The following is an 18,467-nucleotide window of genomic DNA, read 5'->3' on the forward strand; positions in this document are numbered from 1 at the left end:
CCACACCTTTCACCATTAACTAAGATAGACTCTCATTGGATTAAAGATTTAAACTTAAGACATGAAACTATAAAAATACTAGAGGAGAGTGCAGGGAAAACCCTTGAAGAAATTGGTCTGGGTGAGTATTTCATGAGGAGAACCCCCCGGGCAATTGAAGCAGCTTCAAAAATACACTACTGGGACTTGATCAAACTAAAAAGCTTCTGCACAGCTAAGAACACAGTAAGCAGAGTAAGCAGACAGCCCTCAAAATGGGAGAAGATATTTGCAGGGTATAACTCTGACAAAGGTTTAATAACCAGAATCCACAGAGAACTCAAACGCATCAGCAAGAAAAAAACAAGGGATCCCATCTCAGGCTGGGCAAGGGATTTGAAGAGAAACTTCTCTGAAGAAGACAGGTGCACGGCCTTCAGACATATGAAAAAATGCTCATCATCTTTAATCATCAGAGAAATGCAAATCAAAACTACTTTGAGATATCATCTAACTCCAATGAGACTAGCCTATATCACAAAATCTCAAGACCAGAGATGTTGGCGTGGATGCGGAGAAAAGGGAACACTTCTGCACTGCTAGTGGGAATGCAAATTAATACATTCCTTTTGGAAAGATATATGGAGAACACTCAGAGATCTAAAAATAGGTCTGCCATTCAATCCTGTAATTCCTCTGCTGGGCATATACCCAGAAGACCAAAAATCACAACATAACAAAGATATTTGTACCAGAATGTTTATTGCAGCCCAATTCATAATAGCTAAGTCATGGAAAAAGCCCAAGTGCCCATTGATCCACGAATGGATTAATAAATTGTGGTATATGTATACCATGGAATACTATGCAGCCTTAAAGAAAGATGGAGACTTTACCTCTTTCATGTTTACATGGATGGAGCTGGAACATATTCTTCTTAGTAAAGTATCCCAAGAATGGAAGAAAAAATACCCAATGTACACAGCCCTACTATGAAACTAATTTGGGACTCTCACATGAAAGCTATAACCCAGCTACAACTTAACAATAGGGGGAAGTGGGAAGGGGGGGGTGGGTAGAGGGAGGGGAATCGGTGGGATCACACCTGTGGTGCATATTACAGTGGTATTTGCGAAACTTGGTAAATGTAGAATGTAAATGTTTTGGCACAGTAACTGAGATAACGCCGGAAAGGCTATGTTAACCACTGTGATAAAAATGTGTCAAATGGTTTATGAAGTGAGTGTATGATGCCCCATAATCATATCATTGTATACAGTTATGATTTAATAAAAAAATTAAAAAAAAATAAGGAGACTTTACATCCTTTGTATTAATCTGGGTGGAAGTGGAACACATTATTCTTAGTAAAGCTTCACAAGTATGGAGAAACATGAATCCTATGTAGTCAATTTTAACATGAGGACAATTAAGGGCACGGTGTGGGTGGCAGAAGGGGAGAGCAGAGAGAGAACGAAGAAGGGAGGGGTGGGGAAAGGAAGAGCAGGGAGAGGGAAGGAGGGAGGGGGGTGGGACCTTGGTGTGTGCCACACCTTTTGGGGGAAAGATACGATTGTAAGAGGCCCTTTACCTGACAAATGCAATCAGTGTAACCTGGTTTCTTGTACCCTCAATTAACCTCCCCCCCCCCGTGCAAAAAAGGTTAAGTCAGAGGAATGGTAACATAAAAAGCAAGAGAAAGTGAAAGGAAAATTAGGGCAAGGAGACAGAAAAAGGAAAATACTCATGAGGAAGAAACAGGAAACAAATCTTCACAACATGAAAAACCAGTCCAGAGCACCCCCCTCCCCAAGGGAGCATGAGGTAGTTACTGCAGAGGATTCTACCTATGAAGAAATGTTAGAAATGGGAGAAGGTGAATTTAAAATACAGATGATGAAAACAATGAAGGAAATTGCTGAGAAAGTGGAAAATAACCAAAAGGAAATCGAAAAACAGAATCAAATAAGAGATAAAAAATATACAAAAATATGGAAGTTAAATAACCTTATGCTGAATGATGGCCGGGTCATAGATGAGATTAAGAAGGAAATTGCCAAATTTTTGGAACAAAACAACAATGAAGACACAAATTATCAGAACCTCTGTGATACCGCAAAAGGAGTCCTAAGAGGGAAATTTATAGCACTGCAAGCCTTCCTCAAGAGATCGGAAAGAGAGGAAGTTAACAGCTTAATGGGACATCTCAAGCAACTGGAAAAAGAAGAACATTCCAACCCCAAACCCAGTAGAAGAAAAGAAATAACCAAAATTAGAGCAGAATTAAATGAAATTGAAAACAAAAGAATTATACAACAGATCAATAAATCAAAAAGTTGGTTTTTTGAAAAAGTCAATAAAATAGATAAACCTTTGGCTAACCTAACCAGGAAAAAAAGAGTAAAATATCTAATTTCATCAATCAGAAATGACAAAGACGAAATAAGAACAGACTCCTCAGAAATTCAAAACATCCTTGATGAATATTACAAGAAACTTTATTATCAGAAATATGAAAATCTGAAGGAAATTGACCAATACTTGGAAGCACGTCACCTTCCAAGACTTAGCCAGAATCAAGTGGAAATGTTAAACGGGCCAATATCAAGTTCTGAAATAGCATCAAACATGCGTAACCTCCCTGAAAAGAAAAGCCCAGGACCAGATGGCTTCATGTCAGAATTCTACCAAACCTTTAAAGAGGAACTAGTACCTATATAACTCAACCTGTTCCAAAATATAGAAAAAGAAGACTACCCAACACATTCTATGAAGCAAATATCATCCTGATCCCCAAACCAGGAAAAGACCCCAAAATAAAAGAAAATTATAGACCAATAGCATGAATGAATATTGATGCAAAAATATTCAACAAGATCCTAACAAACAGAATCCAGCAACACATCAAATAAATTATACATCATGACCAAGTCGGTTTTATCCCAGGGTCTCAAGACTGGTTCACGATATGTAAATCTGTAAGTATTATTCAGCATAGAAACAAATTAAAAAACAGAGACCATACGATTCTTTCAATTTATGCAGAAATACTTTTGATAATATCCAGCATCCCTTCATGATCAGAACACTTAAGAAAATTAGTATAGAAGGGACATTTCTTAAATGGAAAGAGGCCATCTACAGCAAACCCACAGCCAATATAATACTGAATGGAGTTAAATTGAAATCATTTCCACTCATATCAGGAACCAGACAAGGCTGCCCATTGTCTCCACTGCTCTTTAACATTGTAATGGAAGTTTTAGCGACTGCAATTACAGAAGAAAAGGCGATCAAGGGTATCCACATAGGGTCAGAAGAGATCAAAGTTTTGCTCTTTGCAGATGATATGATTGTATATCTGAAAAACACCAGGATTCTACTTCAAAATTCTTAGAACTGATCAAGGAATACAGCAACGTCTCAGGTTACAGAATCAGCATTCATAAATCGGTATCCTTTATATATACCAACAATAGTCAAGATGAAAAAACAGTTAAGGACTGTATTCCATTCACAGTAGTGCCAAGGAATATGAAATGTTTGGGAGTTTATCTAACAAAGGAGTGAAAGATCTCTACAAAGAGAACTATGAAACTCTAAGAAAAGATATAGCTGAAAATGTTAACAAATGGAAAAACATACTATGCTCATGGCTGGGAAGAATCAACCTTGTTAAAATGTCCATACTACCCAAAGCAATATAAAATTTTAATGCAATCCCTATTAATGCTCCACTGTCATACTTTAAAGAGCTTGAAAAAATAATACTTCATTTTATATGGAATCAGAAAAAACCTCGAATAGCGAAGACATTACTCAGAAATAAAAACAAAGCAGGAGGAATCACACTACTGGACCTCAGATTGTACTATAAATTGATATTGACAAAAAAAAAAGCATGGTACTGGCACAAAAACAGAGAGGTAAATGTATGGAACAGAATAGAGAACCAAGAGATTAACCCAGGTACTTACAGTTATTTGATCTTTGACAAGCCATTTAAAAACATTCGGTGGGGAAAAGATTCCCTATTTAACAAATGGTGCTGGGTGAACTGGCTGGCAACCTGTAGAAAACTGAAACTGGACCCACACCTTTCACCATTAACTAAGATAGACTCTCACTGGATTAAAGATTTAAACTTAAGACATGAAACTATAAAAATACTAGAAGAGAGTGCAGGGAAAAACCTTAAAAAATCAGTCTGGGCAAGTGTTTTGTAAGGAGGACCCCTGCGGCAATTGAAACAGCTTCAAAAATACGCCACTGGAATCTGATCAAACTAAAAAGCTTTTGCACAGCCAAGAACACAGTAAGTAAAGCAAGCAAACAGTCCTCGTCCTCAGAATGGTAGAAGATATTTGCAAGTTATGTCTCCAACAAAGGTTTAATAACAAGAATCCACAGAAAACTCAAACGTATAAGCAAGAAAAGAACAAGTGATCCCATTGCAGGCTGGGCAAGGGACTTGAAGAGAAACTTCTCTGAAGAAGACAGGTGCACGGCCTACAGACATATGAAAAAATGCTCATCATCCTTAATCATCAGATAAATGCAAATCAAAACTACTTTGAGATAACATCTAACTCCAGTAAGATTAGCCCAAATCACAAAATCCCAAGACCAGAGATGTTGGCGTGGATGTGGAGAAAAGGGAACACTTCTACAATACTGGTGGGAATGCAAATTAATACATTCCTTTTGGAAAGATGTTTGGAGAACCCGTAGAGATCTAAAAATAGATCTGCCATTCAATCGTATAATTCCTTTACTAGGGATATACCCAGAAGACCAAAAATCACATTATAATAAAGATATTTGTACCAGAATATTTATTGTAGCCTAATTCATAATTGCTAAGTCATGGAAAAAGCCAAAGTGCCCATCAATCCAAGAATGGATCAATAAATTGTGGTATATGCACACCATGGAATATTATGCAGCCTTAACGAAAGATGGAGACTTTACGTCTTTCATGTTTACATGGATGGAGCTAGAACATATTCTTCTTAGTAAAGTATCTTAAGAATGGAAGAAAAAGTATCCAATGTACCCAGACCTACTATGAAACTAATTTATGGGTTTCATATGAAAGCTATAACCCAGTTATAGCCTAAGAATATGGGGAAGCGGGAGAGAGAGGGGAAGGAGGGGGGAAGTTGGGCGGAGGGAGTGTGATTGGTGGGATTACACCTGTGGTGCATCTTACAAAGGTACATGTGAAACTTAGTAAATGTAGAATATAAATGTCTTAACACAATAACTAAGAAAATGCCAGGAAGGCTATGTTAACCAGTGTGATGAAAATGTGTCAAACGGTTTATAAAACCAGTGTATTGTGCCCTGTGATTGCATTAATGTACCTAGCTATGATTTAATAATAAAAAAAGAGATGAAAAATATGAAGAATATAGAGAGAATATAGCAGAGCTGAAGGAATTGAAGAAATCAATTAGGTAACTTACAGATGAAGAAAGTATCGACAGATCAGACCATGCAGAAGAAAGAATCTCAGAGGTAGAGGACAAAGCTCTTGAGATAATTAAGATAGTTAAAGAGGCAGAAAAAAAAAGAGAGATAGAAAGCAGAACATTCATTGACAGAATTATGGGACTTCATTAAGTGTTCAAACATATAAGTTATAGGTATCCCAGAAGGGGAAGAAGACTACCCCAGAGGAATGGAAGCCAAAATAGAGAATATTATAAATGAAAATTTACCAAATATCACCAAAGATTCTGACACAATCCTTTCTGAGGGATATTGGATGCCAAGTTGCCTCAATTCAAATAGAGCTTCTCCAAGACACATTGAGATGAACCTGTCCAAAGACAAGACAAAGCAAAAGATTCTGCAAGCTGCCAGGAGTGAGTGCCAATTGACCTACAGGGGCAAATCCATCAGGGTGACTGTAGACTTCTATAATGAAACTTGTCAAGCCAGAAAACAATGGTCATCTACCTTTTATCTTCTTAAACAAAACAATATCCAGCCCAGAATTCTATATCCTGCTAAATTAAAACTGATGGAGAAATCAAATCTTTTACTGATATATAAACCCTGAGGAAATTTGCCACAACAAAACCAGCTCTACAGGAAATACTCCAACCTGTTCTATACACTGACCATCATAATGGACCACCAGCAAAATAAGCACCCAGAAATTAAAAGACAGACCCAAACTTCTAAAATGATGAAAAAGATAAAACTAAGCAATAAACTTTCACAAAACAAGATGAATAAAATGTGACCACACTTATTAATTATCTCAGTAAATGTTAATGGCTCGAATTCCCCACTGAAGAGGCATTGACTGGCTGATTGGGTAAAAAAACACAAGCCATCCATTTTCTGTCTGCAGGAAACACAGCTAGCCTCAAAAGACAAGTTAAAACTCAGAGTTAAGGGTTGGAAGACAATTTTTCATGAGAATGGAATTCAGAAGAATAGAGGGGTTGCAAACTTATTTTCAGATATAAGTAGATTTAAAGCAACTAAAGTCAAAAAAGACAAAGATGGACACTTCATATTGATCAAGGGAAAAATAAAATGAGAAGATATTTCAATTCTAAATATTAAGCACCTAACTTAATTGCTCCCAGATTCTTGAAACAGACCTTAATTAGTCTGAGTGATATGATATTCTATAACACCATAATAACAGGAGACTAACACTCCTCTCACAGAGCTGGACATATCCTCTAAACAGAAATTAAACGAAGTTATATGGAACTTAAATGAGACCCTAGAACAACAGGCTTGATAGACGTATATAGAACACTCCATCTCAAAGCTAAAGAATACAGGTCCTTCTCATAGGCCCATGGAATATTCTCCAAAATTGATAATATCGTGTTAAGACATTTATATTCTACATTTACTAAATTTCACATGTACCCTTGTAACCAGTGTGATGAAAATGTGTCAAATGGTCTATAAAACCAGTGTATGGTGCCCCATGATCGCATTAATGTACACAGTTATGATTTAATAATAAAAAATAAATAAATAAATAAATAAAAATAAAAAAATTGATAATATTCTAGGACACAAAACAAATCTCACCAGAATCAAAAGAATAAAAATTTTACCTTGTATCTTTTCAGACCACAAGGCATTAAAAGTGGAACTCAACTCCAACAAAAAATGTTCAACCCTACACAAAAGCATGGAAATTAAACAACCTTATGCTGAATGAAATTTGGGTTAGGAAGAAATAAAAGGGGAAACTGTTAATGTCCTTGAGCATAACAAAAATGAAGACATAAGCTCCCAAAACCTGTGGCATACAGCAAAAGCAGTCCTGAGAGGAAAATTTATCGCTTTAGATGCCTACATTCGAAAAACACAAAGAGAGAGCATTAACAAATCCACAAGTTGTGGCGGGCACCTGTAGTCCCAGCTACTCGGGAGGCTGAGGCAAGAGGATAGCTTAAGCCCAGGAGTTGGAGGTTGCTGTGAGCTGTGTGATGCCATGGCACTCTACCGAGGGCCATAAAGTGAGACTCTGTCTCTACAAAAAATAAATAAATAAATAAATAAATAAATAAAAAAAACAAATCCACAAGTCATTTTATGAAATTGGAAAAAGAAGAACAATCTAAGCCTAAACCCAGCAGAAGAGAAGAAATATCCAAAATTAAATCAGAGATTTATTAAATTGAAAACCAAAGAATCATTCAGAAAATTAATGAAATGGGGTTTGGTTTTTTGAAAAAATAAATAAAATAGACAAAACTTTGGGCAGACTAACTAGAAATAGAAAAGCAAAATCTCCAGAAACCTTAATCAGAAATGATGAAGGGGAAATAACAGATGTCACAGAGATACAAGAGATTATTTCTGAATACTACTAGAACTCTATGCCCAGAAATTTGACAATGTGAAGGTTATAGATCAGTATTTGGAATCACACTCTCTCCCTAGACTTAGCTAGGAAAAAAATAGATTAACTGAACAGACCAATTTCAAGCATTGAGATTAAAAAAAAAAAAAAAAAAACAATAAAAAAATCTCACAACCATGGCTCAGTGCCTGTAGCTCAGTGACTAGGGTGCCAGCCACATACACCAGAGTTGGAGGGTTTGAACCCAGCACAGACCTGCCAAACAACAATGACAAGTAAAACCAAAAAATAGCTGGGCATTATGGCAGGCATCTGTAGTCCCAGGTATTTGGGAGGCTGAGGCAAGAGAATCACTTAAGCCCAAGAGTTTGAGGTTGCTGTGAGCTGTGATGCCACGACACTCTACCCAGAGCAACAGCTTGAGACTCTGTTCCAAAAAAAACTCCCAACAAAAAAATGTCCTGGTCTGAATGCCTTCACATCAGAATTCTGTCAAACCTTTGAAGGTCTATTCCCATACTGCAGAAATTACTATCAAAAAATTGAGAAGGGAGGAATCTTCCCCAACATGTTCTATGAAGCAAGCATCACCCTGATACCAAAAAAACCAGGAAAAGACTAAACTAAAAAGGAGAACTTCAGACCAATTTCACTATGAATATAGATGCAGAAATTCTCAACCAAATATTACCCAACAGATTACAGCTTCTAATCAAAAAGTCTTACATCATGATCAAGTAGGTTTCATCCCAGGGATGCAAGACTGGTTTAACATACACAAGTCCATAAACGTTATTCACCATATCAACAGAAGCAAAAACTAAAACCATATGATCTTCTCAATAGATGCAGAAAAATTATTTGATAAAATCCAGCATTGTTTTCTAATTAGAACACTGAAAATTATAGGCATAGGTGGCACATTTCTTAAACTAATCCAAACTATCTACAACAAACCCACAGCTAAATATTTTACTGAATGGAGTAAACCTGAAAGTTTTTCCACTTAGAACTGGAACCAGACAAGGTTGTCCTCCACCACCGCTACTATTCAACATAGTGCTGGAAGTTCTAGCCAATACAGTCAGGCAAGAGAAGGAAATAAAGGGCATCCAAATAGGAGCAGAAGAGGTCGAACTCTCCCTTTTTGCTGACGATATGATCTTATACTGAGAGAACCCCAAAGACTCAACCACAAGACTCCTGGAAGTCGTCAAAAAATATAGTAATGTCTCAAAATATAAAATAAATGTCCACAAGTCAGTTGCCTTTGTATATGCCAATAACAGCCAAGATGAGAGGCTAATTACGGACACAACCTCCTTTACCATAGCTTCAAAGAAAATGAAATACCTAGGAATATACCTAACAAAAGAGGTGAAGAACCTCTATAAAGAAAATTATGAAACCCTAAGAAAAGAAATAGCAGAGGATATTAACAAATAGAAGAATATCTTGGGGGAGTTGATCTACTCTGATTATTCATGTTGCCAGAGTCTTTCTGCTGATTCCGCCCCATGATTATTTTTCACCGTTTGGCTAGAGAAGCTGGTAAGGTGAAATTGAATTGAGGGCTCTTGGAGTTGTTATTAACCAGCCCTTTACCAGAGTGTTGGGACTGGTGACTGCATCTTTCTACCTACATCTTTACAAAGTTCCGTTTAGCACTACAGCCTGAGATTCTGGGGGCCCAGTTGGTATGATGGGGCTAGGTGGCTCTGTCTTGTATTCAGCTAGACTCTGTCCAATCCTTGTGAAGCAGTGACTTTGGGTTGAAATCTCAGCTGTGGTGGAATACAAGAAACTAAGACATCCAGCCCCCAATAGGCAACAACTAGAAGAGGAGAATCAAATCCTCTCATTACAACACAACCAGGGTAATCTTGGAGTGTCCTCGGGTGATAGGCCCAGATTGAGAGTTTCAAACCAACTAACTGTACCAGTTAGCACAAATGCAGATCAAGATGGTGGAACCACCACCACAGTCAGAGGTGGCGCTGGTATGGGGTGCCACCGTGGGATGGGTTACAGAAGTGGGTGGGTGCCGGTGGGCAGTGCCTCCGCATGGGTCAGAGGAGAGGGCGGCTGCCTCCGTGGCCCCTGGTCAGTGGTGCGGGTTCTGCACTATGCACTTTTCAGCACAGGGGAAGTCTCTCTCCTCTTGTGACTCCCTGCTTCTACTAGAGTTACAGTTTCAGTGCAGCTGCCCTGCAGCCCAGGAGATGCCCCGCCCTAGCAAAAATCCATCAGACACTCCAGATTCTGCAGTGGGTAGTCTTCCAGACCGCCAGGTGTTGGGGGGTGGGGGAGAGGGTGGATTGGGAGTTCAGGAAGGCAGGGAAAATATTTTTTTCAACTTTTATCCCTGGAAAGAGACTGCCTGGGCTTGGAGGGATCTCTCTGGGGAAGGAGTCTCAGCCTTCAGCTGCTCTCTCCCATGTGGTGTAACAATGTAACGAGGTCTTCTGTTCACTTCTTGCTTGTATTGATAACATAGCAAGCTATTCTCATGGTGTGTGTGAGTGGGGGGTAGGATTCTTGTCCTCTTTGGGATGGGTTTTGTACCTGACATTTGCTTCCTTAGAGTCCCATCTTGCCTCAGCAGGGGTGATGTGATCCCATCAATCTTCTCTCTCAGCTCAACTCCCCATCTTCAGCGATATTGAGTTGGAGAAATAATGGCCAGAACCATTCAGCCATCTTGCCTCTTCCTGCTATTTCCATAATTTTTTTTATAGTTTTGATCATCTGTGATAGCTCTCTTGTGATCCCTTGAGGAGTTTTATCTGTTCTGGTTTTTCATGTTGTGAGAATATTTTTGTTGGTTCCTCCTTGTGTGTTTTCTTCTTGTGTACATTCTTCCCATACTTACTTCTCTCACTTCTGCCTTCTCCTTAATCTTCCTGTCTCTGTGCCTTGATGTTGAAGTGGCCTCTTTGGCTCTTGGAGTCCCAAGCAGTTGTCTCAGTAGCAGTCCTTGATCCATGAAAATGTTTTTTATGAAGTGGATGATCCAATTTCGAACTGGCTGGTGTCTCCTCTCTCTGATCTTACAGACAGTAGCTAATGAGGAGATGGCTCTAGTCTGCCAACTTGGAGCCCTCCCATCTAATTTTTCTATATTTTATAGATGGGGTCTCATTCTTGCTCAGGCTGGTTTCAAACTCATAAGCTTAAGCTATCCTCCTATCTAGCCTCCCAGAGTGCTAGGATTACAGGCATGAGCCACTGTGCCTGGTCTAAAAAATCTTTTATTTATTTTTTTGAGACAGAGTCTTACTATGTCACCCTCAGTAGAGTGCTGTGGGGTCACAGCTCATAGCAACCTCCAACTCTTAGGCTTAAGCAATTCGCTTGTCTCAGCTTCCCAAGTACCTGGGACTACAGGTGCCCACCACAATGCCCGGCTATTTTTTTGTTGCAGTTGTCATTGTTATTTAGTTGGTCCTGACTGGGTTTGAAACTGCCAACCTCGGTGCATGTGGCGGGTGCCATAACCACTGTGCTATGTGTGCCGAGCCTTTAATTTTTTTTTTTTTTTTTTTACGACAGAGTCTCACTGCTCCCCTTGGTAGAGTTCTGTGACATCACAACTCATAGCAACCTCAAACTCTTGGACTTAAGAGATTCTCTTGCCTTAGCCCCCAAGTATCTGGGACTGCAGGCACCTGACAAAATGCACGGCTATTTTTTAGAGATGATTTCTCGCTGTGGCTTAGGCTGGTCTTGAACTCAGGCAATCCATCCACCTGGGCCTCCCACAGTGCTAGGATTACAGGTGTGAGCCACTGTGCCTAGCCAAAAAATCTTTTAATTTTTAACTTCTTTGAATACATATAGTTGTTCATTTTATGGAGTAAATGTGATATTTTGATACAAGTACACAATGAGTAATGATCAAGTCTAGGTAAATGAGATATCCATCACCTCAAATATTTATCACTTCTTCGTGTTGGGAACATTCCAAATCTACTCTTCTAGTCATTTTGAAATATACAATAAATTATTGTTAACTCTAATTGCCCTATTGCACCACTAAACACAATCTTATTCCTTTTATCTAGCTATGCTTTATACCCATTAACCAACTTCTCTTTATTTTCTGTCCTCCATACCCTTCCCAGCATTTACTATCTACCATTCTGCTCTCTACCTCCATGAAATCAACTTTTTCTAGCTTCCACATATTAGTGAAAACATGTGACATTTGTCTTTATGTGCCTGGCTTATTTCAATTACAATAGTATCCTCCACTTTCATCCATGTGGTTGCAAGTGACATGATTTCATTCTTTTCTATGGTTGAATAGAATTTCATTGTGTATATGTACTATGTTTTCTTTATCCATTCATCCACTGATGGACACTTAGGTTGATTCCATATCTTGGCTATTATGAATAGTACTACAGTAAATGGGAGTGCAGATAATTCTTCCATATGCTGATTTTCTTTCTTTTGGGTATATATCCAGTAGTGGAATCATATGGTAGTTCTATTTTTAATTTCTTTTTTTTTTGCCATTTTTTAAAGTTTTATTTTTATTTTTAATTTCTTGAGGAACTTCCATATTTTTTTCCATAATAGTTGTGCATATTTGCATTCTTACAATCATTCCCCTTTCTGGGATATAGGAACTTTTAGCCTAGTGTAAATTCATTCTTAAAATCTAGAATTCTTATAGTTTATAATACCTCTAATAAGCCTATAATTCTTATGGTTTATAAATGTATATTTGTCATCACAAACAAAAAGCCAACTGAATATCAGGAACTTTATATAATAAAGACAACAACCCAAATGATTATAGTAAAGACAACAACCTAAATGCTTTAATGAACAATTATAGAAACCAATTTTTAAAAGCATCCCCATTTAGGTTTGACAAAAATTCAAGTAAAATGTATAGTACCTCATCCAGTGCTTCTACTTTCTTCCTTAGGATCCCAGAGATGTATCGGATGAGCCCCCAGTGATGAATTTCTCCAACTTTGCCATATAGTTCAGTAAGAAGCACTCTGACTGTAGCATCCCCTTCATCATATAAATCAGTGTCCCAGTCAGGTCCTCTGGAATTTTAGACAAGACTACATTAGTTACAAGTAAAGCCACCATCAACAATCTTTTGTTTTAGTGTTATGTGGTATAATGGATATACTTGTTTTTCACAGATCTCCCTGGTTAAGAATCCAATGTGATTTACTAACAGTCTTTGTAAAACTATGGTTAACAGTCAGCCTTGAAAACCAAATGCCTAGAAAAGAATAAGTCTTAATTTCAGTTGTACTTTGACAAAACGTATTATTTTACCCTCTTCATGGGCTTCAATATAGCTTACATTAAAGACAAAGATTTAATTTACTGAAAGTTTAGAAAATATGCTATTCTTTATGAACTAATTAAGAAATAAAGGCCTGGCTCAGCGCCTGTGGCTCAAGCAGCTAGGGCGCCAGCCACATACACCTGAGCTGGTGGGTTTGGATCCAGCCCGGCCACCAAACAACAACGGCTGCAACTAAAGTATAGCCGGATGTTGTGGAGGGTGCCTGTAGTCCCAGCTATTTGGAAGGTGGAGGTAGGAGATTCACTTGAGTCCAGGAGTTGGAGGTTGCTGTGAGCTGTGATGCCACTGCCCTCTACCCAGGGTGACAGCTTGAAGCTCTGTTTCAAAAAAAAAAAAAAGAAAGAAAGAAGAAAGAAAGAAAATCCTGCATATTTATTTTTAAAAGATTACATATATGTGAAATAGTGTTGCAGAAATTATACCACACGTTAACTATGAAAAGCCATAAAGATATATAAAGTTATATGAAATTGGGAATTTAATATATGATATATGTATATTATTAATCAAATGATGTTAAGATAATCAAGTAGCCATCTGGAAAAAAAGTTGAATCCATGACTCACACTGTATACCATAATTCCGAATGTGCTAAAGTTCTAAATGTAATGATACTAGGAAAGATATGGGAGAACTATTTTATAAGTTTCAAGGCAAGATTTTAAATTATGAAACATACACCAGAAGCCATAAAAGGCTGATATATTTGTACACATAAACAACAAAAAATATTCACATTGCAAAAAACATTGTAAGTAAAGGACAAATTACATACCGGGAAAATACTTGCAACTCATAAGCCTATTTTCCTTATATAGAGAAAAGTCCAACAAATAAATAAGAAAATAGAAAACAACAAAAGAAAACTTAGCAAAACAAATACTGATGAGCTTTAAACATAAGAAAAGGCACTTAAAATACACACACACACACATATATATGTATATATGCATCGTCACTCATGATATGAAATATTTAAGTAAGCACTATATCAAGATAACATTTTTAATTTACCAGGTTGTCAAAAGTCCCCAAATTTGGTAACACTGATGAGGCTTAGGGAAAACAGAAATGGTTAATAACATGTTATGGGTTGGACTGAAAATTGGGACAGTCCCTCTGGAGGGTTATTTGGAAATTTATATTAATAATAAAAATATTGGAAAAAAGCCCGGAACTTCTTACACAAAATACTTAGAGTTACCTTATGACTCAGCATTTCTACTCATAGTTATATATCCAAGAGGAATAAGAACATATGTCTATATTAACTTGTATATGAATGTTTACATCAGTATTATTCACAAAGGCCAAAAAGTGAAAACAACTCAAATGTAATAATAAATAAAATATGGTATAGCCATATAAGCAATAATATTTGTCACTGAAAAAAATGAAGTACTGATACATGCTATAATACGGATGAACCTTGAAAATATTATGCTAAATGAAAGAAGCCTGTCACAAAGGACTGTATATTGCAGAACTTCATTTATTTAAAATGTCCCACATAAGCAAATCTATAGAAACAGAAAGTAGATTAGTGGTTGCCTCCAGTTGGAGGGATGGAAGTATTTGGTGTTGATGGATGAAAAGCAGTACGGGGAGCTCTCTTGGAATGGCAGGGGAGAGGAAGAGGGCTAGCTCCTGTCCAGTGTGGAATATTGGTGTGGAGTGGTAGTTTGGGGTGTGCAATGAGGTGATGGACTGCTGGAGATGGAGTGCAAGCCAGAGCTGCAGAGACCCACTCTGCAGGCCCATCCTGGTGGTGGTGATGGCAGTGGCCAGCCTCCTCATGGAGGTCCCAGAGGAAGCCATTTGCAGTTTTCCGTTATTGGGGGAATCTAGGGGTTCAGTGGAAAGATCAGAGAGGTGTGCACTCCAGAGTGGAATTTGGCGGCCAGATTGGGATGCTGTCTGGAATGGTCCTGCCATGGTTTGGTGGCAGGAGCGACATCCATACTGGCAAAGTTTGGGACAGGGGGCCAACATTTTCATACAGGTTGCTAGAAGGCTGAGGGTGGGCCTCTTGCTGGGGGCCTAAGGCACAGCAGTCTGAGTTCTACCTGTGAGTAGTGGTCCTACACTTGCGACAGGCCCAGGGACTCTCATACTCCACAGGAACCTGTTGTAGGGGGAATCTGTGAGACCTGCATTTGAGGATTTTTTGAGAGCTGTGGAATCCCAGATCAGTGGGGTCTGAGTGCTGAGCAGGTTAATGGCGATCACCAGGAACAATTTAGTTGGGAAACAGGTCTAAGCCTGGGAACCAGAGAGAGGTTAACAGCTGTGTTGTTCGTCCCACAAATTCACTGCACCACCTGGTGTCCAGCAAGTATACTGTAACATAAAAAACTAATAAAGTCAGATCCCTACATCATATATATGTTTACATATATAAATAAATAAAATTTGTTGTTGTTGTTTTATATTTTTATTTTTAACTTAAGTTATTTTATTTTTTTATTGTTAAATCATAGCTGTGTACATTACTGCAATCAAGGGGTACAATGTGGTGGTTTCATAGACAAACTGAAATACTCTCATCAAACTGTTTGATGTAGCCTTCATGGCATTTTCTCAGTTATTGTATGTAGACATTTGTATTCTGCATTTAGTAAGTTTCACCTTTACCCATTCTAAGATGCACAGTAGGTGTGACCCCACCCATTACCCTCCATCCACCTTAACCTCACCCTCCCTTCCCCTCCCTTGGCCCTTTCCCCATGTTCTTGTGCTACAGTTGGGTTACAGCCTTCATATGAAAACTATCAATTAGCTTCTTAGTAGGGCTGAGTACATTGGATACCTTTTCTTCAATTCTTGAGATACTTTGCTAAGAAGAATATGTTCCAGCTCCATCCATGTAAACATGAAAGAGGTAAAGTCTCCATCTTTCTTTAAGGATGCATAAAATTCCATGGTATACATGTACCACAATTTGCTAGTCCAGTCGAGGGTCAATGGGCACTTGGGATTCTTCCATGATTTAGCAATTATTAATTGGGCTGCAATAAACATTCTGGTACAGATGTCTTTGTTATATTGTGATTTTTGGTCTTCTGGGTATATACCCAGTAAAAGAATTATAGGATCGAATGGCAGGTCTATTTTTAGATCTCTAAGTATTCTACAAACATTCTTCCAAAAGGAACGTATTAGTGTGCATTCCCACCAGCAGTGTAGAAGTGTGCCCTTTTGTCCACATCCAGCCCAACCTCTCTGGTTTTGGGATTTTGTTATGTGGGCTACTCTTACTGGGGTTAGGTGATATCTCAAAGTACTTTTGATTTGCATTTCTCTGATGATTAAGGATGATGAGCTTTTTTTCATGTGTTTGTAGATCCTGTGTCTGTCTTCTTTAAAGAAGCTTCTCTTCAAGTCGTTTGCCCACCCTGAGATAGGATCATTTGTTCTTTTCTTGCTAATACATTTGAGTTCTCTGTGGATTCTGGTTTTTAAACCTTTATCAAAGGTATAACCTGCAAATATTTTCTCCCATTCTGAGGGCTGTCTGCTTGCTTTACTTACTGTGTTCTTGGCTGTGCAAAAGCTTTTTAGTTTGATCAGGTCCCAGTAACGTATTTGATACTGCATCAATTGCCTGGTGAGTCCTCCTCATAAAATATTCACCCAGGCCGATTCCTTCAAAAGTTTTCCCTGCACTTTCTTCAAGTATTTTTATAGTTTCATGTCTTAAGTTTAAATCTTTTATCCAGTGAGAGTTTATCTTAGTTAATGGTGAAAGGTGTGGGTCCAGTTTCAGCCTTTTACAAATCACCAGCCAGTTCACACAGCACCATTTGTTAAATAGGGAATCTTTTCCCCACTGAAAGTTTTAAATTGGCTTGTCAAAGATCAAATAACGGTAAGTAGCTGGATTCATCTCTTGGTTCTCTATTCTGTTCCAAACATCTACTTCTCTGTTTTTGTGTCAGTACCATTCTGTTTTGATCACTAACGATTTATAGTACAGTCTCAGGTCTGGTAGCGTGATTCCTCCTGCTTTGCTTTTATTTCTGAGTAATGTTTTGGCTATTCGAGGTTTTTTTCTGTTTGCATACAAAACAAAGTATTATTATTTTTTTTGTTTTTTTCGCTTTTATTTTTTATTTATTTTTATTTTTTTCCTTCTTTTTTTATTGTTAAATCATAGCTGTGTACATTAGTGCAATCGCCTGTACCCATTCTAAGATGCACCATAGATGTGGCCCCACCGATTACCCTCCCTCCACCAAAACCTCCCCCTCCCTTCCCCTTCCTTTGCCCTTTCCCCATAGTCTTGTGCTATAGTTGGGTTATAGCCTTCATGTGAAAGCTATTATTTAGCTTCATAGTAGGGCTGAGTACATTGGATACTTTTTCTTCCATTCCTGAGATACTTTGCTAAGAAGAATATGTTCCAGCTCCATCCATGTAAACATGAAAGAGGTAAAGTCTCCATCTTTCTTTAAGGCTGTATAGTATTCCAAGGTATACATGTACCACAATTTGCTAGTCCATTCGTGGGTCGATGGGCACTTGGGCTTCTTCCATGACTTCGCAATTATGAATTGGGCTCCAATAAACATTCTGGTACAGATGTCTTTGTTATATTGTGACTTTTGGTCTTCCGGGTATAAACCTAGTAAAAGAAATATAAGATCAAATGGCAGGTCTATTTTTAGGTCTCTAAGTATTCTTCAAACATCCTTCCAGAAGGAACGTATTAGTGGGCATTCCCACCAGCAGTGTAGAATTATGCCCTTTCATCCACATCCACACCAACATTTCTGGTTTTGGGATTTTGTTATGTGGGCTACTCTTACTGGGGTTAGGTGATATCTCAGAGTAGTTTTGATTTGCATTTCTCTGATGATTAAGGATGATGAGCTTTTTTTCATGTGTTTGTAGATTTTTGCGTCGGTCTTCTTTAGAGAAGTTTCTCTTTAACTCCCCTGCCCACCCTGAAATGGGGTCACGTGTTCAAGAAACTTGCTAATAAATTTGAGTTCTCTGTGGATTCTGGTTATTAGTCCTTTATCAGAGGTGTAACCAGCAAATATTTTCTCCCATTCTGAGGGCTGTCTGCTTGCTTTACTCACTATGTTCTTGGCTGTGCAGAAGCTTTCTAGTTTGATAGGTCCCAGTAGTTTATTTGTGATACTGCTTCAATTGCCTGGGGAGTCCTCCTCATAAAATATTCACCCAGGCCGTATCCTGCAAGAGATTTCCCTGCACTTTCTTCAAGTATTTTTACAGTTTCATGTCTTAAGTTTAAATATTTTATCCAGTGAGAGTCTATCTTAGTTAATGGTG

General features: G+C 38.1%; 1 protein-coding gene across 2 annotated transcripts in view; it reads right to left on the reverse strand.

Annotated features, from left to right (window-relative positions):
* Positions 1-18,467, reverse strand: part of PHKA1 (phosphorylase kinase regulatory subunit alpha 1) — a 397,078-nt gene that overhangs the window by 107,137 nt on the left and 271,474 nt on the right. For both annotated transcript variants that reach the window (XM_053580169.1, XM_053580168.1), the window contains one exon: positions 12,738-12,894. In XM_053580169.1, the coding sequence (XP_053436144.1) occupies positions 12,738-12,894 (157 nt within the window). The remainder of the gene's footprint in view (positions 1-12,737; positions 12,895-18,467) is intronic.

Source organism: Nycticebus coucang, chromosome X, assembly GCF_027406575.1.
Source record: "Nycticebus coucang isolate mNycCou1 chromosome X, mNycCou1.pri, whole genome shotgun sequence".
Lineage (NCBI taxonomy): Eukaryota > Metazoa > Chordata > Mammalia > Primates > Lorisidae > Nycticebus > Nycticebus coucang.